The sequence below is a fragment of the Crocuta crocuta genome, unplaced genomic scaffold (genome assembly GCF_008692635.1).
Source record: "Crocuta crocuta isolate KB4526 unplaced genomic scaffold, BGI_CrCroc_1.0 scaffold140, whole genome shotgun sequence".
NCBI lineage: Eukaryota > Metazoa > Chordata > Mammalia > Carnivora > Hyaenidae > Crocuta > Crocuta crocuta.
Genome location: NW_027527775.1, coordinates 2,278,113 through 2,301,269, shown reverse-complemented (window position 1 = coordinate 2,301,269; position 23,157 = coordinate 2,278,113). Strand labels below are relative to the sequence as shown.

The 23,157-nt window shown below is 44.1% G+C and overlaps 1 protein-coding gene across 1 annotated transcript in view; it reads left to right on the top strand.

Annotated features, from left to right (window-relative positions):
• PDGFRL (platelet derived growth factor receptor like) overlaps positions 1-23,157 on the top strand; it is a 61,293-nt gene that overhangs the window by 13,083 nt on the left and 25,053 nt on the right. Inside the window, exon 2 of the mRNA XM_077773083.1 lies at positions 4,750-5,047. Within this exon, the coding sequence (XP_077629209.1) occupies positions 4,750-5,047 (298 nt within the window). The remainder of the gene's footprint in view (positions 1-4,749; positions 5,048-23,157) is intronic.

The window sequence follows — 23,157 nt, the reverse complement described above, 5'->3', positions numbered from 1 at the left end:
TCCCAATGTCACACTGCTAGCAAGTGGCAGCTTGGAACTGAAGTCAATAATGATATTTAATGGTTTGTGAATTCTACCACCTATTTCTCTATAAAATACACTACTATGCAATAGTCTCAAAAATGAAATGGTATTCCCTTGTCTTTGGAGACGTGTTGAGCAAGAAATTGCTATGGCTGGGGTCAAAGAGATTTTGCCTGCTTTCTTCTCTAGGGTTTTGATGGTTTCCTGTCTCACATTTAGGTCTTTCATTCATTTTGAGTTTATTTTTGTGTGTGGTGTCAGAAAGTGGTCCAGGTTCATTCTTCTGCATGTTGCTGTCCAGTTCTCCCAGCACCAACTGTTAAAGAAGTTGTCTTTTTTCCATTGGATACTCTTGCCTGATTTGTCAAAGATTAGTTGGCCATACATTTGTGGGTCCAATTATGGCTTCTCTATTCTATTCCATTGGTCTATGTGTCGGTTTTTGTGCCAATACCAGCAATAGCACTGCTAGGAATTTACCCAAAGGATACAGGAGTGCTGATGCATAGGGGCACATGTACCCCAAAGTTTATACAGCGCTTTCAACAATAACCAAATTATGGAAAGAGTCTAAATGTCCATCAACTGATGAATGGATCAAGAAGATGTGGTTCATATATACAATGGAATACTACTTGGCAATGAGAAAGAATGAAATCATGACATTTGCAGCAATGTGGTTGGAACTGGAGGGTATTATGCTAAGAAATAAGTCAGTCAGAGAAAGACAGATATCATATGTTTTTATTCATATGTGGAGTTTGAGAAACTTAACAGAAGACCATGTAGGAAGGGAAGGGGGAAAAAAAGTTACAAATAGAAAGGGAGGGAGGTAAACCATAAGAGACTCTTAAATACAGAGAACAAACTGAGGGTTGATGGGGGAGGGAGAGGGGAAAATGGGTGATGGGCATTGAGGAGGGCACTTGATGGGATAATCACTGGTTATTGTATGTAAGCGATGAATCATGAGACTATACCCCCAAAATCAAGAGCACCCTGTATACATTGTATGTTAGGCAACTTGACAATAAAGTATATTAAAAAAATAAAACTATTTTTTGTAAAAATAGAGGTAAATATAAAAAAATGAAGTGGTAATGAGGTTTCACTTATCTATAATATAACTTTTTAAGACCTTTTTTAGACATAGGCAGAAAAGTCATATTCTTTAAGAAATTAGAGTTTGGGAGTGATTCAATCCCAGATCTGTCTGGGTGTCTGTGTGGCTCTAAGTGGCCCCTATAACTTAGTGTCATTGCTATCAAACTATGGACCAGTTCCATGTTCAGGCAGTTGGACCAACTACGGTTAGATCAGTTGGTGGGTCTATTTGCTGAACAAGTCAAAGTACTTTGCAGGGATAATACCACATATTTGGATGCCTACTATCCTTAAGTAGGTAATCTAATGTTCCTGAGTAGCACAGTCCCACAGGATCTGAGAGCTTAGAAGTCAAGTGAGTTACCACTGGTTATTCTAAATTCCATAAAATTTGCAGACAGTTGTGGTCATTCCCGATAGCTTGAATTCCTGTTACATGACAAAGAAAACACATCATATAAGACTTCAACCCAGAAGTCCCTGAGTCCCATAGACACAGTGTGACCAAAACACATGCAAGGCATAGATAATGGACATCATAAGGGTAAACTTTAATAATTTTCTACCTTAAGTAAAGTGCTGTGACTTTTACTCTATCCCCAAACTGAGGCTGATGTTCACAAATGGTTTTGCTGGATTAGCATACTCGTGTTGATCTGACGTGTTCTCGATGGTTATACTGCCTCTCCTTTTGGAAGGGTGGGGACATGTGTGCATGTATGCCACTGGCCATCCCCCTCTGCCATTAGAACTTTAGGGGCAAATAAACCAAACACGCAGGACCAGGGGAAGTTTTGGCAAAAAGCAGACTCAACAGCAGGTGATGGGGGCTCATCTTGGAGACAGGTGCTCAAGACCATGACTCTGCTCCCTGGAAGGTCCGAGAGAGCTCAGCAGGGCCCCTGACGTAGAGCAGCCAGGGTAGAGGAAGGATGGGAGATGACAAGACTGAGGCCTCAGGAAAGAAAGAAGGGTCTCAGCTGGACCTGACACCACGGAAAAGAGCAGGGCCACGGCGGGTAACGCATACAAGCCCGAAGAAGGCAGCACTTGATGTTGACTGGTACTGGGTTCAGAGCGGGATTGGTTCCAGAGTCTGGGCTCAGCTGAACTAAAAGTGGAGTCTGAATGGCTCCTGTTTCAAAGGGCAAAGGGCAACATGCAAAGGAGGCCAAGTTTACCATTACACAGTCGGTCCAAATCAGTTGAATGTTTAGTACGTAAGAGTGTGGCTCCATGAATGCTCACACGCTGCACACAAGCGTGTAACCAGCCCAGATCAAGAGAGAATGTTCCTGGAAATCCCCCTTCATGTCCCCTCCTGGTCAACCCCACCCCTCCAGGGTAAATTACTGCCTGGCTTCTGACCTCAGAGATTCAAACCTGAAGTTTCTAAAAATGGAGCCTCTGATATTTATAAATCAGAACGTCTGCATTTTTACCATCCTTTGGAGGCATCAGACCCAGCAACTGTGGGCATGTGCTCCCTGAGGGACAGGGGTCTGCTGAAGTAGAGGCAGGCGCCCTGAGGTGCACGGCCTCACCAGGACTCACCCTGTTTTGTCACCTGCCTGGCCTCTGCGACAAGAGCTTACGACACCCTTGCCATCTCTTGATCCCACATTCAGTGTCTTTGTACTTTTGACCACCCCAAGTCTTAAGTACACCAGGATAATATTAGATAAATAAATGCATCTATCAAAAAAAGAAAGGTTTTCTCCCGATCAATCACTTTGCTCATTTTATACAAATGCTCTGCAGTTCCCTCACCCGGCCAAGATTTGTGGAGTTATTTATTCAAAATACATACAGGATATTTATGTCAATATAGTGGAATAGGCCCTTGGAATGAGTCAGAAGACCTGAATTCTACTCACATTCTGTCACTAAACAGCTGTATATGACTTCCTTAACTTTTAAGGGCCTTCTTAAATTTTTAAATGTATGACCTGAGAATTTTACCTAAATGACCTCTCAGGACCCAGGACGTTTTGTAATTTTGTGGGCATATATTGAGGCCACCTTTGAGCTCCTGCAGATAGACACACTGACACCGCACTGTCCCCTCGTCCTTGCCGGGTGGACAGGCGCATAGCTGGGCAGGCGTGTGGGACAGGTGAGCTTTCTGGGGCCCGGAGGCATGTCAACAACAGGCAAGTGGGAACCGTCTTCCCTGGGGGCAGGCAGTCAGGGGTGAGTTGTCTGTAGAGAAAGGAAAAACTGGCCTAAAATGGACTCACAGGTCACCTTTTACGTGCAATTATCAACAATGTTGGTGACAAAATAATCCTCCCCCCAAATATTTTGTTGCCCAAGTTCTAAACCATTGCTCCAGTTACTGTTGAGCTTTTAAGAGCTTATATGGAAGCTTAAAACGAGTGGTGCTTATTTCTCCCTCAACTTTGCACCCTGTATGGACGTCGTCTACACAGACTGCACTGTGCACGCTCATCTGAGAGAAAGTTCGTAGTGGTTTGAAATCTGCAGAGTGTGCTTCCACTCAGTGTGTCTCCACTCCCTGAAGACTACATACATATTCCTGCATTTGAACAGTAAATTCAGGGGTGCCTGGGTGGCTCAGTCAGTTAAGCGTCCAACTCTTGATTACAGCTCAGGTCATGATCTCACAGTTCCTGAGTTCAAGCCCTGTATCAGGTTCTATGCTGAAAGTGTAGAGCCTGCTTGGGGTTCTTTTTCCCTCTCTTCCTCTCTCCTCTCTCTCTCTCTCCCTCACCTCTTTCTCTGCCCCTCCCTTGCTCTCACTCTCTCTCTCAAAATAAATAAACTTTAAAAAAATAAACAGTAAATTCAGAATGAACAATGGTCGCCCTGAGACCCCAAGAGCAGGGAACAGCCCTTGAAGTGACTCTGATGCTGCCATTCTCTGTGGCCCCTTAATTAGAATTTTTTTTATTGTTTGAGAGAGAGAGAGATACGGAGTGTGAGAGGGGGAGGGTCAGAGAGAGAGGGAGACACAGAATCCAAAGCAGGCTCCAGGCTCTGAGCTGTCAGCACAGAGCCCAACACGGGGCTCAAACCCATGAACTGTGAGATCACGACCTGAGCTGAAGTCAATTAACCGACTGAGCCACCCAGGTGCCCCTCTCTGTGGCCTGTTAGAGACTGTGACACAGTATGAACTATAGGGAATGGTCATTTTGTTTGGTAAGTGTGAATTTTAGTTCATATGGGCAATATTTTGCTGAATTTGAATAAAATATTTGATTTTTTTTTAATGTTTGTTTTTGAGAGAGAGAGAGAGTGTGAACAGGGAGGGACAGAAAGAGAGGGAGACACAGAGTCTGAAGCAGGCTCCAGGCTCTGAGCTGTCAGCACAGAGCCCGATGCGAGGCTTGAACTTGTGGACCCACAAGATCATGACCAGAGCCGAAGTCAGACGCTTAACAGACTGAGTCACCCAGGTGCCCCTTGAATAAAATCTCTGAAGCTAACATACATTCCCATTCAGTTACTCATTATCTTACAACTGAAGAGTGAACCGAGAAAATGACTATTCCTGAAAATCATTTTGATGTAGGAGAATGGTGCCCCCAAATTACTTGCTTTCTGTATTGAATCTTCTGGTTTCAGAGCATTGTTCTCTCCTCCCGTTTGTACTAGTTACTGGCCAACAGCCTCCAAAGAACAAGCGTCCAAAGGAGCCGGGAGAGAACAGAATCAAGCCTACCAACAAGAAGGTGAAACCCAAAATTCCTAAAATAAAGGACAGGGACGCAGCTGATGCCACACCAAAGACGCAGTCAATAATGATCCAAATGCTGGATAAAGGTCGCTTCCAGAAACCTGCTGCCACGCTGAGTCTGACAGCAGGACAAACTCTTGAGCTTCGATGTAAAGGGAACAAAATTGGATGGAGTTACCCTGCCTATCTCGACACCTTTAAGGACTCCCGTCTCAGGTGAGCATTTATTGTTATTTTTTTACTTGCGTTGGGTCAAAGGTCCTTCCCTTGTTTAATACTGTCTTGTTTCTGACATCTACGTTTTCACCCTAATAGCTTATAAAAAATGAAAGCTCAAGGAGCAAGCACTGTAGATGTTGTTTCTTTTGTCTAGATTTTAAAAAATCATTGCAAATTCAAGGTGCCTGGGTGGCTCAGTCAGTTAAGCGCGTGACTCTTCTTTTCGGCCCAGGTCATGATCTCACGGTTCATGAGATCGAGCCCCATGTCACACTCTGCACTGGCAGCTTGGAGCCTGCTTGGGATTCTCCTCTCTCTCTCCATTCTTTCTCTCTCTCAGAATAAACATTAAAAAATCTTAAAATTACTCCACATCCTATCCACATGAGTTAAGACAGTGAAACTTTAGAGGAAGCCATGTGACATAATTGAAACTGATGCACAGAGATGTTTAAGAATTCATATCATAAAAATAACGAGACTGATCACTGCTTTCTGTCATTTTTATGGAATCCGAAAGAAAACTGCAATGCCCTAATTGGAGATGCCTGTGAGCAACTTGAGGCGAGGCCAACTTAAACTGGTTTTGAACTTTTCAACTGCTTCTGGTTTGTTTTTCCTTTCCTGAGCATAGGAGTTTTATATTCAGAGCTTCCGCCCGCGAGAGGCCCAAAGATTTCTCATGTTTAAATGAGGACCTTCAGGAGCCTGAGTTTCTTGTGCAGGAAAAGTGGTTAAGATGATGCTTAGGAAAAGTGGTAAAAAGCAATAACATGGAGCACCTTCAGTGGGTTCTGGGAGGAGCCTGGGGCCTCAGGGGCTGAGGATCCAGCGCATATTTGGGGTAGGGTCCCCCAAAACCCCTGCACCTCCATTTCTTCATGCGTAGAATAAAGGGGATGGGATTGCATGATTTCTAAGATTCTTTCCAGCCTTTTCTTCGTATGATTTAGGAAGGGGAAAAGCAGGGGGCGCCTGGGTGGCTCAGTCGGTTAAACGTCCAACTTCAGCTCAGGTCATGATCTCACGGTTCGTGGTTCAAGCCCCGCATCTGGCTCTGTGCTGACAGCTCAGAGCCTGGAGCCTGCTTCAGATTCTGTGTCTCCTTCTCTCTCTGACCATCCCCTGCTCATGCTGTCTCTCTCTTTCTCTCAGAAATAAATAAAAAACATTAAAAAAAAAAAAAGGAAAGGGAAAGGCAAGCTATGGCTTGTTTGGGATGACTTGGATAGAGAAATGGGCATCTCAGGCATCAAAAACTCCACATGTTCACTACAGGCTCATTTTCCACACAAACTCCACCCCTGCATATCTTCCCCTACTCAGAGGCTCAGACACTAACCTGGGGGGCATCCTGGCCTCCCCCCACCCCCCTCCCTCCTCATACCCCACATCTTCTCAGTCTGACCGCAGCCCTCCTTGAACTCAGAATCTCTAGATTAGTCTCATTGCTTTCATGGGCCAGGGCTCTGCACCTGGCTGACTTCAGCCTTGCNACAAATAGTTTATTGTCAAGGTTTCCATATAACACCCAGTGTTCATCCCCACAAGAGCCCTCCTCCATGCCCATCTCCCCCCTCCCCCCCCACACCCATCAAGGACTCCTTTTTTTAAAATCTCTACTTTTCATGGGGCTTAACTGAATCCTTGGCATTTAGATTTACCTGTTGAATGACTAGCCAATCTTCTCCCCCGTCTTATACACGTACACCTTGCAGAATAAATAAAATATATGCAAGTAATATTTCTCCAGCTGTCTAACTTAAGACTTTTCCACATTTTGTTCTGAAGATACTCTTCTGGGTTCATGGGATGTAATAGTGTAGAATCTAACCTGAGGGCTGCTGGGTTGGATGAAGAGCCAGGGGTGAAACAATCAGTTTTTCCTGTTTTCATCTCCATGTTTAAATTGTGTGTGTGCATCCCCTGCTTGGAACACATCTGGACAGATTTACTACCATACACCTTTTTAATGACTTAATTTTCCAAAGGAAAATTAAATAAAAATGTAATACACGTTTAAAACCAGAATTGAGCTATTTAAAATTATTCTGAACAGTTAATCTTGGACTCACACCAAATAGTTTAAACCTAGATGATCTGACCCATGAAAATTTAGTATTTTCTAGAAGTAGTTTCGAAGTTGTTTTAGCCACAGTAGGTTTGAAAATATCTTGAGGACTCCAAGTAAAGTGAACATGTATCTGAATTGAATAGAAACAGCTAACATTAACTTGTATTCATTCAAAGCACAGTTGGGGCTTTATAAGAAAGTAAAGACAGATGTAGGCCCCCAAGGACTTTACAAAAAAATGTGAAAAATGTGAAAAACATCTAGTCATAACTCTGTATCAAACAACAATAACAAAATCATTTATTGGACACTAGAGATTCAACAAATTGACTCTTGACATCTTTCCCGGGACGTGGTACCTTTGGATAGAGGGGAGGTATTCATCCTATGTTTTCTTTTCCTGTGGAATGAGTTCTTTCCAGTATTCTGACAGCTTTGGGTTTGGAAGCTCCCCCAGATGTGCTTCCAACAAAGCCTGGTCATTTTAAGGAATTTTGGTAGCTTTCTGGAATGAAGAACACAGTGCCACCACATTTGTCCAAATGTAATCTCCTGACCAGAAGAGGGAATGGGTTACGGAACAGAGAAGTCAGGCTGAGCCACAGCTAGATTGCAATCCTGCCTTTACTACTAACCCGAAAAGTAATCCTTTTTTTAAAAGTTTATTTATTTATTTTGAGAAAGAGAGGGAGAGAGTGAGAATGAAAGAATGAGAATAAATCCCAAGCAGGCTCTGTGCTGTCAGCACGGAGCCCAACTAGGAAGTGATCTCATGAACTATGAGGTCGAGATTCCGAAGCTTAACTGACTGAGCCACCCAGGCACCCCAAACCAGCAAAGTGATCTTTGCTCAGTAATTTGCCTAGAACCCACTTTCCTCATCTGGGTTATAGAGATTATACTTATCTATTGTAAGTGCTACCTGGCCTGTAGTAAATGTTCAATAAATTGCAACTAATCATTACTAGGCAATGTATATTTCTCAAGCACAACAATCAAGTGATCTTTGGGGACTGTTAATTGTGACCATGACTCAAATAAATCAGGGAACTGTGCACAGCCAACATGACTTTTAATACAGAAGATCCACAAAAGACTGTATACATCTTTCCTTTTTCATGTAAATAATCCATCTTTGTAATCTGGGGTCTTTGTCCCTCTTCCCCCATGAAAATCTAAGCCCCTTGCTGGTGAATAGCATGTTTGTTTATTCATCAGCAGATTCCTAGCCCCTCGAATAGCACCTGACAGACACCAAAACTCAGGAAACAGTTTTTGGTTTCCCTAGGAGTTTAGTGATTGTATCAGAAGCCAGTTCTTTTTTTTTTTAAGGGTCTTTTTTTTTTTTTACAAATAGTTTATTGTCAAATTAGTTTCCAAATAACACTCAGTGCCCATCCCCACAAGTGCCCTCCTCCATGCCCATCCCCCCTCCCCCCCCCATCCATCCTGCCTCAGTTTTTTCTCAGCATTNTAAACCACACCTTCTTGATCCATTCGTCCGTTGATGGACACTTAGGCTCTTTCCATGTTTTAGCTATTGTGGAGAGTGCTGCTGTGAACATTGGGGTACATGTGCCCCTATGCCTCAGCATTTCAGAAGCCAGTTCTTAGCCATGCATTTGTTCATTCAACATTCAAAGATAAATACACTTAGTGCCAACATGTGCACTGGATGTATGGGGTGGAGGGTGATGACAAATATGGATGTATTTTTATTGAGGGTGCCATGCCACCTGGGATCCATCCCCACGATCTCCACCTTTTGTTGCTTCACCTCATGGAGCCATTTAGTCAGCTGCCACCCTCTCTCGAACATCTCCCCCTCTTTATCCATTTTGTCCCCTTCTGTGCTCATTAGACACCAGAGTCTTGTTCCCACCAAACTCTTGAATCCATCCAAACCAAGTTATCTTATTACCCTCTGTTTTTCCTCCGTTCCTTCTTGGAAATTTCCAACCCCAAGTGAACCTGTTCACCCACTTCTTGCACACCCTTGGGCACTGAGCACTGTTGGAGGAAACCATGCGCCTGGCCGGACGGGTTCTGTTACATTGTGGACATGTCGCTTGTACGTGGCAAAGCCGGAGAGATTTCTCAGAGAGCTCGCTTTTTCTCTCTTCCTAACCTCTGATTTTTTTCCATCCCTCTCACTTTGAGCTAACGAAATTCTCAATTTATTGAGAAATTGAAGCCCTTGAATTGCCTTGACTTCATCTTACCACATCTCTTCCCTCTCTGCTCTTACGGTGATAGTGGAGGAAGGGTTCCCCCTCCTGACTAAGGCCACACTCCGCCTGTGCCTGTGCCCCAGACCTCACCCTTGCGTGCTTTCTCGGGAGCCTTGAGACACCAGTTATTGCCTTTCTGTTTGGCATCTTCAACCTCCCCTTCTTAGCGGGATCCTCTCCATGAGCCTTCTCCATAATAAGAAATCCTGCGTTGGCTCCCAGGTGCCCTCCAGCCACCTTCCTCTCTCACCTTCCCAGCCAAGCTCCTTGGAGGAGTCCGTCTCTCTTCACTGTCTCCACTGCCCTCTCCTCTTCACTCGCCATCTACTCCACCTGCCTCCTGCCCCACTACTCCACTACGTTTAATCACCAATGTCAAGGGCACTAAATCCAGAGCTTTCTTGTCAACCCCCATGTGACCTGCCCCACAGGTCTATTCAGCAGAAGGGAACACCCTTGGCTTCCACAGCGCCATTTTCTGCCAGTTTTCTCCCTGCCTCATGGGCCCCTCCTCAAAGTTTGCTTTACCTGCTTTGCTCCTCTACTCCCCCAGACATTGGTTGTGTCTTCCTCTCTTCTCATTACATGCTGCCAAATGCCCTCCTTCAGTCATATGGCACACCTAAATTCTTCTTCTGCTGAGCTCCAGATCTGACTCTCCAGTGGCCTGCTCAAGTGCCTGAGCCCTTCTGTAAGTGTGGCCATCTAAAACCGAGCTCATACCTGATCATCTTCCCGTATCCTTCAGTTCAGTGAATGGCACTAAATCTACCCACTTGCTCTTGATCGAGGGCCTAGAATTACCTTGGACACTTCACTTTTCCTTCCACATCCAAGCAACTACTACTGGATGCCCTGAAGCTGCTGCTATTTCATTATTTCTTGAATCTTCTTTCTTTCCACCATGGCAGCAATGACACTAGTCTCTTGCGTGGACTACATCATAATCCTGTAACTAGCTTTTCTGCACCCGATCTTGAACGTGACCTCAGTCTTCCACACAGCAGACAGATCTTTCCAAAAAGCACATCTGGTCCCGTCACCTTCCTGCTTTACACCCTTCAACAGAGCAATTCTATTGCTCTTAGGATTAAGTTGAAACTTCTGATGTGGCCTACAAGGCCATGCATAAGGTGACCTCTGTCTTTCTTTCCTGTTTCATTTCACTTCACTCTCTTGTTCACAGTCCAGGCTCTATGGACTCTTTCTGATGCCCAGATGTGCCAGTCTTCTTCTTGCCTGGGTCTTTGCCCGTTTGGGTCCTGTTGCCTGTCACATACATGTTCTAAGAGCTGTTGTCCAGTCTTCAGACCCAGGCGTGTCAGGTCCCCTCAGCCCCCGCCCTCCGCTCGGCCTAGTTACACGCGCTCACCGAAGCCCTCAGCACCGACCGAGCAGTCACCTCAGTCATCGTGTTATGTTTGTGTCCCTCACTTAGCTGAAGGCTGGGCAGAGATGGCGTCTGTTTAGTCATCAGCACCCAGTGCAGCACCCAGTATGCTCAGTCCTCCATCAGTAGTGCTGGGCACTGAGCACAGAGTGGGTCAGAAGTCAGGGCTCTGGGCTCATGAGAACCATAACTCCAGGAACAAGTTCATGGAACTTGAGAGACAAAAGGACCTTAGTAACCTTAGTGGTCATTATGCTTCAGTGACTCTTCTTAACAAATGAAAAAACTGAGCCTCTCGGAAGGTGGATGGCTGGTCCAGAGTGACACATGTGAGGGGTGGCATGAGCCTTAAACCCTGGCTTCCCGGTCCCCAACACAGAGCTGTGGTTCTGCTCAAGTGCCCTGAGATGTGTCTGATGGGGCACGCTTACACCAAAGAGCACGCGCATCCTCGTGGAGGGAGTGGCTTCAGGGAAGAGAGATTTACTGTTGACTTTTTTTNAACTGGGCCACCCAGGCGGCCCACAAATCTGATTTCTAAAGAGAAGACTCAACACAGGGATAAAAGTTATATGCTTTCCCAGAGGGGGCACTGATTTGCTACGAGAGCTTTGAATTGAAACTAATTGAAATTTCACATTGACTTCTGTTAGCTTTGTGGACATAAGAAAGGGGAAACACTACATTGGGCTGCTTGGAAAGAAGACTCTGAATGACCCCTCATCCTGAAAAGTGGACGTTGACCACCTCAGGGATGACCCGAGGTGATGCACTCTAGGGCTTCTTTGGAGTCTTCCATTATGCTTGCTTCCTTCACGTTGGGGAACCCACGTCATTAGAAGGCCCACTAGATGGCAGGTTTCAGCCATGTTTTGCTTCGAATCCCTTCACCAGTAAAAGAAACTGGAGGATCATCAGTTGGGTAAAATCATTGCACATTTGTGCTGATCGTTCTTTCCTTCTCTTAGACTATTCAGTGGTCACTTTCAAGTTCTGTTCTTAGCAGTCTAGAATTCAGGTTCCCAAAACACACAAGAAAGGGGTGGGCATGTGTGCAGTCATATGCCACTCAAGGATAAATTCACTGGTGGTGCTGAGTCCTGCTGAATTTTCTCAGAGCACTGGGCACTTGCATGGCGTAGGTGGTCCTTCCGAGGCTAATAGTAATGTGCTGAAGATTCTGTATGTTTAGGTGCTGAAATTGATTCTGATTTTAAATTCAGATATAGTCCATCCCAGATCACATAGATCTCTACTCTCTTTTGAGATCAGAAACAGCAAGGATAGTTTTCTGACTGTATTTGCTATTATTTATTGAATGTTCTATTTCCTTTTTAAAAAAAAGTTTATTTTTAAGAGAGAGAGAGAGAGAGAGAGCAAGTGAGGGAGAGGCAGAGAAGGAGATACAGAAACTGAAGCAAGCTCCAGGCTCTGAGCTTGTCAGCACAGAGCCCGTCGCAGGGCTCAAACTAACAAACCACGAGACCATGACCTGAGCTGAAGTCTGACAGTTAACCTGCTGAGTCACCCAGGTGCCATGGAATGTTCTGTTTTGTGATTCCTCAGCCCACCACCCCTCCTGCTTTCCCACTGTTTGTCTATCTTTCAGGGCAACCCTCCCTTAATTTTGTTTGTTCTTTTCCATCAATAATAATAATAAATAATTAATAGATGCTGAGATAATAAATTAATAGATTAATAAAATGATAAATTTATTATTATTATTATATTTATGGTCCTTTGTTAGGTAGATGCTGGAGATATGATGGTGAACAAGATGGACACAATGCCTGCACCTGTAGAGCTTTTGATCCTAGGGAAAGACACTATTAAATGAGCAGTTTTAATACATCGCTGCGTGAGTGCCTTGTAAGCATAAGCACAGGGTCAGAGGAGGGAAAACTTAAGTGAACACCTGAAGCCTGAGAGTTGACCAGGTACAGAAGGGGACGGGAAAGAACGTAAGAAAATTCCAGGAGAGAACAGCATAGGGAGCTGCCTAGAGCTGAGAGTAGAGCACCTGGAGCATTGAGGGTGTTGGGAAGATGGGGTGGCTCAAGGCAGGGGAGGAGAAAGGAGGTGACCAAGGAGAGATGATAATGGAAGGTAATCAGGAGTTGGCCCACAGAGGGCCTTGTCAGCTATGCCGAGGCATATAGAGTGAAATGTAAGGGCATTATGAGTTGTTGACCTAATGCCTTCATTAATCAAGTACAGAGGGTTAGAAGCAGCACAGTGTGAGGGTTATTACTCTTCACTGTCTTTCTGAGAAAGACAATGTCACTTCCCAGGTGTACCCAGTCTTCCTTCGTGCACCTCACACCCATTCTCCGCAAACTGAGGTCTCCAGACATTCTTAGACCTAATGTTTCTTTGCAAATTAAAAAAAAATTGCTTTTCTTCTACTGATAATATAAAAAATGTTAATATAAGACTATTCTGGACCAACTGATCAACCTCTACTGGGCAATCAAATAATCCACTTCCATCTTCTCTGGAAACATTTTATTCCCCAGGCTCCTCAGAATACACTTTGAGAGTTTAGAGCAGGCAAATCTTGGCACAGTGCTGAGCTCGGGAAGAAAATAAGAAACTTAGGATCGGGGGCCCTGATGATGGCTTAAATTATAAATCACTGTTGGGTAAGAACAGGCAGATGTTGTAGATTAAGGCCGGCTTGTTAGCCTCATCACAGCTGTGAAAACAAGCTGGGCTGATCTGATCATAAAGAAACCCTGACCTCCTCCCTACATAATCAGGGCCCAGGCATTGTCTTTTGGGTTGTTTCTGTGTGTCTGGTCAGATGTTAGCATTTTCCAGTCAAGAACTTTAAGTTCGAGGAGTGGGTGGGGCGCAGGAGATCTCTTTGGTGGCTGGTTCCTCTGAAAACAATAAATAGCTTCCAGAGAGAAGGGGGGGCAGCTGGGTTCTCACTGGGCTCACTCCACCCACAGACGCCAAGGGAGGGTGGCTCCATGAAGCAGACAGCTGGCCCCAAGCCCACCTAATCCTTTACAGCGTCACGAAGAAGTGTGGTCTGGAGGACATTTTAAAAGAAGAAGAGAAAGGTGTTAAGAAGTGTTTATAAACAGAAGAATCCCACTGTTGAGAAAGAATCGGCACAGATTTTGGTAAATACTGTGAATAATATTGTGACGTTGTACTGATCAAGATGTCTTCCCCCCTCTTCAGTTTATTTCATATCGGTCATATAAATGTAGTGCAAAATTGACTATCTTAACCATTTTTAAGTATACAGTTCAGATACAGTAAGGGCCTTCATATGGCTGTGCGGGTTTCTTTTTAATTCAAGCTCGATTTCCTTCAAAGCTCATTTTGCCTTATTTTCGGAGCAGAACAAAGGATGAAGTTTCATGAAAATTCTGGCCCCTCCTCTGGCTTATGGACTTACCTGGGTGTGCTGTTTGTGTCCCACGTGCAGTGGGAACGACCAAACTCTGGTACTTGCCTTCAAGTGGGTTTCCACCCCCAGAAAACAGCTGAATGAAGAGTAAATAGCTTATCCAGCCCTAAAGGTAGAGCTCTCTCTTCCCAGACTCAGTGGTACCAGTAACAGGCTTTCCAACATTCTCCCAGGGATGGTGGGGGTGGGGGGGCAGGATACAAGACTTCCCCGGGTGTGCGAGATGTCCTGACAATGTTCAGGCTGCAGAAAAACACAGCTCTGTTCCGTTCCGGACATGGGTGGGGGAGGGCAATCACAGAAGCAGCCGCGCTGTGGGGCCATCGGGATACAATGAGGTCATGCAGGCAAAGCTTGCATCAGTAAAGATGAGCTATTTTTGTGCAGAAGACTGTATCCAAAGAAGTAAATCACAGGAAAACAGCCAGTTTTTTCACAAGCGTTTTTTAAAAAATTGTTGTAGGCATAGATCTTAGTCTTGTACCAAGTTTAGATGTCCATGGTGCTGTGGAGTGCTTACTGATATTCAGACTCGGGGTCCTGAATACGTGAATATCCAGTTACCCCTCATCTACCAGGCAGGGAAATGGGGTGGAGTACATTACACAGTTTTGTGTAAAAGTGAAAGTAAACTAGGCTTGTAGGCCAATTTATAAACAAAGCAGGGGGATGTTTCTTGCTCTGATTTAAAAAGAATGTTTTGTTAACCAAAACATTTAATTTCTTGAGCACTCTGAAAGTGGGGTTCTGTGATCCCAGATGTATTTCACAACGTTAAAATTTAGTAAGATGACAATAAAGTCAAATGAATATATCAACCCCCAACCCAAAGGCACCATAGGAATATCACAGCACTATTCTCGATAATTTTGGAGACTGTTGCAAAATGAGAATAACATTAAGTGATTGCCTGTATTTTACAAATAAAACTCTGCTTTAAAAAACATATATATACCCACCATAATAAAAGATGTATATATGTGTGAGAGATGGCATTTAATGGGCAAAAATGAAAATGTTAACATAGCCTGATCATCTTCCGACAAGTGTTTAAATATGCAAAATGTAAACAAAACCATGTTGAAAGGTATGTCAGAAGAGGAAGCAAGAAAAGAGGACTAAGGGATAAGCTATAAAATGGGAATTTTTATGTTGGCTTGTGTATAACTGTATAGAATGGCACCTTATAAAAACCAGCTACACTGAGATTTCAGAGCTTTGCCTCCAGGTTCTGGGCTCTGCTTCCCTTCCCAACAATATCCCCTACCATGGGGGCCGGCTGCAGGTGGGCAGGGGTGAATTCACTGCCCTAGGGGATCCGCCCAGAACCTTGGCTGTCACCTCTCATCATCTCACATTCCCAAACCATTCATTCTGCTGTGGAACCTCAGGATTCTAGTCACCTCTCCTTGCTTGGTGTTGTACTGTGCAGACACCCTTTGTTCAAGATTGTCTTTTGAGCTTGACCTTGACTTCGCCCTGGATTCTGCCTTTTAGATCCTACTGCATAATGCCTTAATCCCAACCCCACCCCACCTCTTAGTAGCCAGGTTCCATCAAGGCCTCACTTGCCTCAGAGGGGAGCTCATAGGGTACAAGCTCATACTTGCCCATTAGAACCTTGCTTTGCTTTATGAACTTGACACAGTAGCTGGGACAAAGCAAGGTGTGGGATCCTATGTACCAACCAAAATCGATGGGAGGATATGCTTTCCAACGTTTATTTGCATAGGTGGCTCATGAAATTGTACGAGATACGCTATCAGCTGGTGGCCATCCTGGGGGAAGAGGCAGGGGACCACAACCATATGTATACAAGCAGGAGGGGGGACCAGGGCAAATCTGTCATAGCTTGAGACTAATAGGTATTCAGCTGAGCAAAGTGGATGTCGGACACAACTACTGGTAGCCTAATTTGTATATAAAGACAGCCCACTATGTCAGGAGGGCATATGCAAAAACAGAAGTGGCCCAGACCACAGCAGCTTTTCAACTAGTGGAATAAATGACATACATACCATATATAGATACAGAGCACCTACGGACACCTTGTGGTCAAGTGTGAGTAAATGGGGGCTGATGGGAAGGAGAGAAGGTAGCTGTCAGCAAGGGCTAGAGAGACAGATCAATTCATTGAGTGATTGATTATTTGATTGCAGGAGACCGGCCTTAAGGATAAGATGGAGAGTTGGGGAAAGAAAGACCTTGTAAGACCTTGCAAGAGATAAGCCTGGGCCATCAGCTTTGGGCTGGGACCCTACATTTTATAAATGGATGGGTTAGACCCACGGAGGTGAAGTGGTGTCTCAAGTTTGTGCAGCTTTTAGTAAAAGTAAATGAGGCTTGAATCTAATTCCCAGGGCCCTTCTAGTATCAAGAAGGCAGTCTGCTTATTCAGGCTTGTTCAGATTTATTATCCAAGTGACATTAGTGTAAGCGGGCACCTTGAAAATGTTAGCAAGATGGGAGACTGGGTGGATCTCTCTCTGCTGTGCATTCCTCGTGGAGGGTGTGAAGGGAGCCCGGCCCACAGGCGCTGCATTCACTATTATAACTTGACCATAATACTCTCACTGTGGCTGTATGCCAGCGGATTAGTAACCACAGCATGTTTTCTTCACAAGGCTGGTGGAGGCTGGCTCCATTGTCTTCTCCTCTTCCGGGGTCTATTCTCTCCTGAAGATGTGGCCTTGAGCATTTAGCTGAGCAGAGCTGAGGGATCTCTTCTTCATCTTCCTCGGAGATGTGCTCATGGACTCGCTCTTCTTGGTATAGTTAGACTTGCCAGAAAGGCAGTAATGTGAATTGTTAACATAAAAACCCCTGGCCCTCAAAATCGTTAAGGTTGCCATGTCTGAGAGATGACTTGGTCAAAATTACAACAGTGATTTTTTATTTCTATGAGCTTCTCCATGGGGAGTTCACACCTGCTAAGTTTCTGTCTTACCATCACCCATAAACTTCCCCTAAGTCACACATTTGGTCAGCCCTTGGTTAGGTACTGGAAATAATAGACCCAGGTTTCCTTTCCAGGGCACTGTGGGAAGCCTGTCAGACTCTGTCCCCAAAGGATTCCGTTCCCAGCTCTCACTCTTAACTGGCTGTGTGACCTTGGGTGAGTCACTTGATCTCTGTCAAATGAGGAAGCCAAGCAGATGATTTCTAAGGTCCCTTCAAGTTCAAAAACGACTCTTGGCACTTGTGCTCTATTCAAGTGAGGTGACATGAGGACAGCAAGTATGAAGCTTCAACTCCATTTCATTCACTAAATTCTGTTCTCTTCCGTGCAGTCATCTATGACTCTTGTCTTATAACATTATGCCATAAGCAGAAGGCTGTGGGCGATACAAGCCTAAAGACATGATTTCTGTTTGGGAAGGGATCATTTCACTAACAAAATATAATAGAGCTCAAAGTTACATACTGCAAAGCCTTATGTGATAAAGGCATTAAGTGTAGGCTGTGAGAAGCTTAGATCAGTGTGTACGGGGCTGTACCAATAGCACCTAACATTTGTGAGCACTTATGCTCTGCTAACATCCTTCTGGGACCTTGTACAGAAATTTACTAATTTAATTTTCATAACCCTGCAAGGTAGGGACTATTGTTATCTCCATGTCTCAGATGAGGAAACTGAGTATGGCAAGATTAGGTAACTTGTTCACGGTCACAGAGCTGTTGCCAGGTGAACTGGGGAGATCCCGGAGCTTGGGGACTTGACCCAGCCGGACCCAGAGGAGTTGCTAAAGCTTCTTGGTCTTGTCACAAGAGTGAATTCAAGGACAGACATGTAGCATAGAGGTTGAATAACACAAATGGGAATGTTTATTAAAGCAAAAAGCACACTCAAGATATGAGAGCAGGCCAGCTCAAGGAGAGAGCACTGCACCCTCAGGGTTTGGTTTTCTATCTTTTAGCAGTAGTTGTTAACTAGGGGGCAGAATATTTATTACTTGGGGCTGGGAAGCAGGATTTTGCTTCCTCCTAATTTTCTTTCTAATTGGGTTGGGAGTTTTCTGTAATGGCATCCGCCATCTTGGGCCTGTCTTGTTCCATCTGGCTTCTTGCGGAGTGCTGTGAGGACAGGCCTCGGACCTTCTGGAGAGACGGCCATAATTTCCTCATTGCTGACCTGCAGCTTTCCTGTTAAAGCCTAACTGTCTAATCTAACAGAGCCAGTAGTAAGTGGTGGAGGCAGGAGTTGAACCAAGGAAATAGGATTCCTGAATTCTTGCTCTTAACCAGCTGTTACAGAACAAAACTTCAGGCAGCCTTTTATAGGCAGAAATGGGGTGAGACAAGTTATTAGCAAAAGAAAAGGAAGTATTGTTTTAGGAGAGGTTCTTTTCCCTTAGGAGGTCTTTTCATACAGATGACCTTACTAGTCATTTCCTACAGGAAATTCCAGATTCACTGATTTAAAGTTCCACTCCTAGAAGAGGATGAAACAGCAGTTAGGTTAGGCATTAAGTTTTGGTGGGATTTAACATAAGTGACTCCATTTTGAGCCTATTGTTTGTTTTTAACATTTCCCCCTTTGGATTGAACTCAGCCTGAGAGACGTGATAAAGATTTAAGGCACAAGCACCACTCTCAGCTACCACTTTATGGTTCTCAAAGCTTTCCTTGATCCTGTTTTTTGGCTGAATCTCTGTGGTATTCACAGGCCATGACTTGAGGCTCACAATATTTTAGTCGATCATTCCTTTTTTGACATTCCAGTTTCAGGGAGACATTTGCTTGGTAGTCAGTGGCTGCAAACATGCATCTAAACCTTTCCAGAGACTACAGTGTGCCGAGGGATTCTTATGATAAGTGTAAGCAAGATAATTCCCAAAAATGTTTGGAGTGCACTTTGGAGTCTTGGTCCCCAAGACCCAAACCAAAGAGAGAGCCCTGTAGAAGGAGCCCCCCTGTCAAGTTTGGTAGCTTCCCCACTGACCTTATGTAACTGAGTTTCAGCTTGCCCAGAAGTATTCATCTAGGGACTGAGTGCTATTGGCCACAGCACAGACACCTTTTTGCTCATCTGAAAGATAACTATGTTATAAAGAATAACTTGGGCCAGCGATGCCAGGGTGGCTCAGTCGGTTAAGCATCTGACTTCGGCTCAGGTCATGATCTCACGGTTCTTGAGTTCGAGCCCCGCATCAGGCTCTCTGCTTTCAGTGTAGAGCCTGCTTCAGATTCTCTGTCCCCCTCTTTTTCTGCACCTCCCCCCCCACTCTTTCTCAAAAATAAATATACATTAAAAAAAGGGGGGTGCCTGGGTGGCTCAGTTGGTTAAGCCTCTAACTTTGGCTCGGGTCATGATATCACAGTTCATGAGTTCGAGCCCTGTGTCAGACTCTGTGCTATCAGCTTGGATCCTGGAGAGTGCTTCAGATTCAGTTTCTCCCTCTCTGCCCCTTCCTGCTTGCTCTCTTTCTGTCTCTCTCAAAAATAAAGAAGCATTTTTTTAAAAAAAGTATAACTTTGGCTAGAGAGTGTGAGGATCTTTGCTGGGTCGTTAGGGTCTTGGCAATGGAATCTGACGTGTCTCCAAGAGTTAAGGAGAGGCTTCTGATCATATTCTCATTTGTACTTATTCCTAAACCAGGGGTCAGTTAGGTTTTTAGTGAATATGATAGAAGAGATAGAAGATAGTCTCCTATCCTGAAATAAAAGGTCATTCTATGTGCCTCACAAAGATGGGCTAGTGAGATCTCCTAATCATTGGGGGCAAATCTGATCTGGATAATCACGTGAATATGGGGGTACAAATGTACTAAGATTCACATATGCAGATGTGTCTAATTTGGTACATTTTTCTAAGGTGGGTCAATTTTAGTTTATAGTGACATTGGGAACAGAGAAAGTGGTCATAGGGAGGATCGGGGGATCTCCTACACCATGACAGATGTAGCAGTCTGAAAGATGACCCTTTTAGGAGTGGCCTCGGAGATGCAGATGAGGGCATTATCGTTCCAGGCCAGTGCCAGAGTAAAGAAAAGAAAAAAGAGAAAGGTTTCTTGTTTAGTTAAAGTATGAAGTCTTGATTGGTGTCTTGAGTGGAAGTAGTTTACATCAATGTCACTTACTTCTCTCCCTTGGCAGTTTGATTCATAACATCTGTATAGGGCTACATATCAGGTGGAAGCTTCTTAGGCTGTAAGATGTGAATCCAAGGCTCAATTACCTTCTAGTTTTTCAGCAGTGTTAGTAGTCAGGAACACTTGATAAGGTCACTTTCAATAAAGCTCAAAGACTGTCTTCCTCTGCTAACATTTCCAGAATACCCAGTCATCAGGCTCTAGAATGTGATCAACAGGATCCTTTGGATTGGGGTCTGGGAAAGCATCTTTAAATGTGTTGATGATAAGCTTGAACGTAGCACATTAAAGACTAAAAGTAGCGGTCATACTGGCATGAGAGAATGGGGGACCAGAAGAAGTCATATACCATTAGATGTTGGTAATGACTATCCTGTATGGAGTAAGCTTATATATCCAGAGGATGTTCTTTGAATCATCAGCAAGACCAAAGGCAATACCATAAGTCAGCGGAGTCTAGTGGTTTTGGAAAGTTTAGAAACTTTAAGTTTGAGAACCCTATTAGTTCTCTTGACCTTGCCAGATGATTATTAGAGGGACAGTGATAATTCCAAGAAGTTTACAAGGTTTTCCTTAAGGCTGGTATGATTTTCCCAATGAAGTGGGCGCCTCGATTACTGGAGATTGTGGAAAGTATACCCTAAGTGGAAAACACATTTTCTAATAGTTTCCTTGCCATTGTGAAGGCATCAGCTTTGCAGCAGTGGGAGACTTAGTCCCATCCGGAAAACACACCTACAATAACAACATATTGATAAGCCATACTAAGTGTCAATTGAATGAAGTCCGGTTGAAGCTGTTCAAAGGGCATGAAAGGAGGAAGTCAGAAGCCTCTATGGGCAAAAATAGTTTTTCCAGGATCATGGACTTTTCAGGTTAGATAATTCTGGCAGATTGTTTTCATAATTTTATAGACACCTTCCTACTAGTGTTGATTCATAATCTGAGTCATCTTATATGCACTATGATGGGCGAAGAAAGGCACAAACTGAAAAATGGGGTTTGCCAGGGAGGCATGAAATACCAAGAAACCATCTTGGGTTTCCCATAGTCCCAACTGGTCATTTATTTAACAGTTATTGTATGACCCATTTTAATTTCCCTGTTTTAGGAGCAGACTGTTGGCATGTTATAAGGACATCAGGATGGCAAAACTCTGCAATGGAAGGTCATTGTCTGCAGAGGCAGAATGGCCTTGATCTACATGTGCCACAATCTTTAGTGATTTTGTTGGTGCTGTCTCTGCATGAAAACCAGCTAGGGAATTTCCCTGATACTAAGGTTCAGTCCTTTTAGCATAAGCCTCAATTTTGATGACAGCAATTTCAGAAAGTAAAAGAGCAGTAAGAAGATTATTTACTTTTGCTCATCTTTGGGGTCCTAGGGGAGATGTAAGAAAACCTCTTTGTTGCTATAACATCCCCAACTGATGAACAACCCCAAAGGCAGATAGGCGATCAGGGTAAATATTAATAGTCTGGCTTTCCAATAACCAGCATGCTTGGGTAAGGACATGGAGCCCTGCTTCTTGAATGGTTTTAGCTTGCAGGTTTCTCCTTTTAAGTGGGTCATGTTGGATTGTAACAGCATAACCAGCTTGAAAATTCCCTTTTTCATTCCTACGGTATCAACAAACAAGATTAGACCAGAATTAGTTAGAGGGATATCTCATAAATAAGCAGTCACAAAATGGGACATTATTACCTCGCAGTCATGGGGCCTGCTTCATCGAGAATAGGTAGTAACCTAGCAGGGTTAAAGATGTTGCACCTGTATAAGGTGTAGAGTAGGTATGAAAGCAGAAGGATCTCATAGGAAGTTAGTCTACTTACAGAGAAATATTGAATCAATTCAGAGTTGAAACTTTGGACAGCATGTGGAGTTTGCAGATCAACATCATTTCCTGGGGTCAGATCTGCTGAGTCCTCCACTAACTTTGCAGCTGTGGCTCTGGACTTAAGACAGCTGGGATAGGCACGAACAGCTTAATCGGGTTGTGTGCCAGCATAGGCAGCAGGCCGATGTTTATTACCAGTTTCTTGTGTGAGCATTCCCAGGGCTCGATTATCCATTTCCTGCACAAATAAAGTGAAAGCTTTTGAATAGCGAGCCCTTAGGCAGGTGGTTGTTACAGTGCTTGTTTTAGTGTCATAAAACCCTGTTCATGTTTGTCTTCTCAAGGAAGGGATTCAGGAGCAGAAATTTTAGTAAATTCATAGAGCGGAGAAGCTACTAGAGAAACATTAGGAACCCGTAGTCTGCAATAACCGGCCAGACCCAGAAACTCAGGAAGCTCTTGCTTGGTTGTGGGTCTGAGAAATTCCCAGATTAGCTTAATTCTTTTTGGAAACACCTGAATTCCTTCAGCAGTTTGGTCATGACCTAGGTAATGAACAGTGTCTGGAGCAAATTGGAATTTTTCCTTAGAGGTGTTGTGTCCCTTTCAGCTAACTATTGCAGCAAGTAAATGCACTCTTTTAAGGATGCCTCTTTGGTAACTGAGCATAGCAAAGGGTCATCTCCATGTTGTAAAAGGGCCAGTTTCCCAGGGAACCAGAGTGGGCTTAAATCTTGGCTAAATACTTGAGAAAGTAAGAAGGGGCATCATGAAACATTTGAGGCACGACTGTCCAGGCATATTGTCTATTGTTCCAAGTAGAGGCAAACAGATAGCTCTTGGCATCTACAGGGATGCAGAAAAAGACGTTACAAAGGTCTGCAATAGTGGATCGTTTTAACTCTGGTGGAACGTGACAGCAGGGTGTTGGGGTTTGGAACAATTGGGAGAATAACTATTTTATGAATAGCTCTCAAATCCTGGACAAATTATTATCCCCACTCATTAGGTTTCCGGGGTGGCAAGATCTGCCTGTTACAGGGCCTAGTACAGGGAATG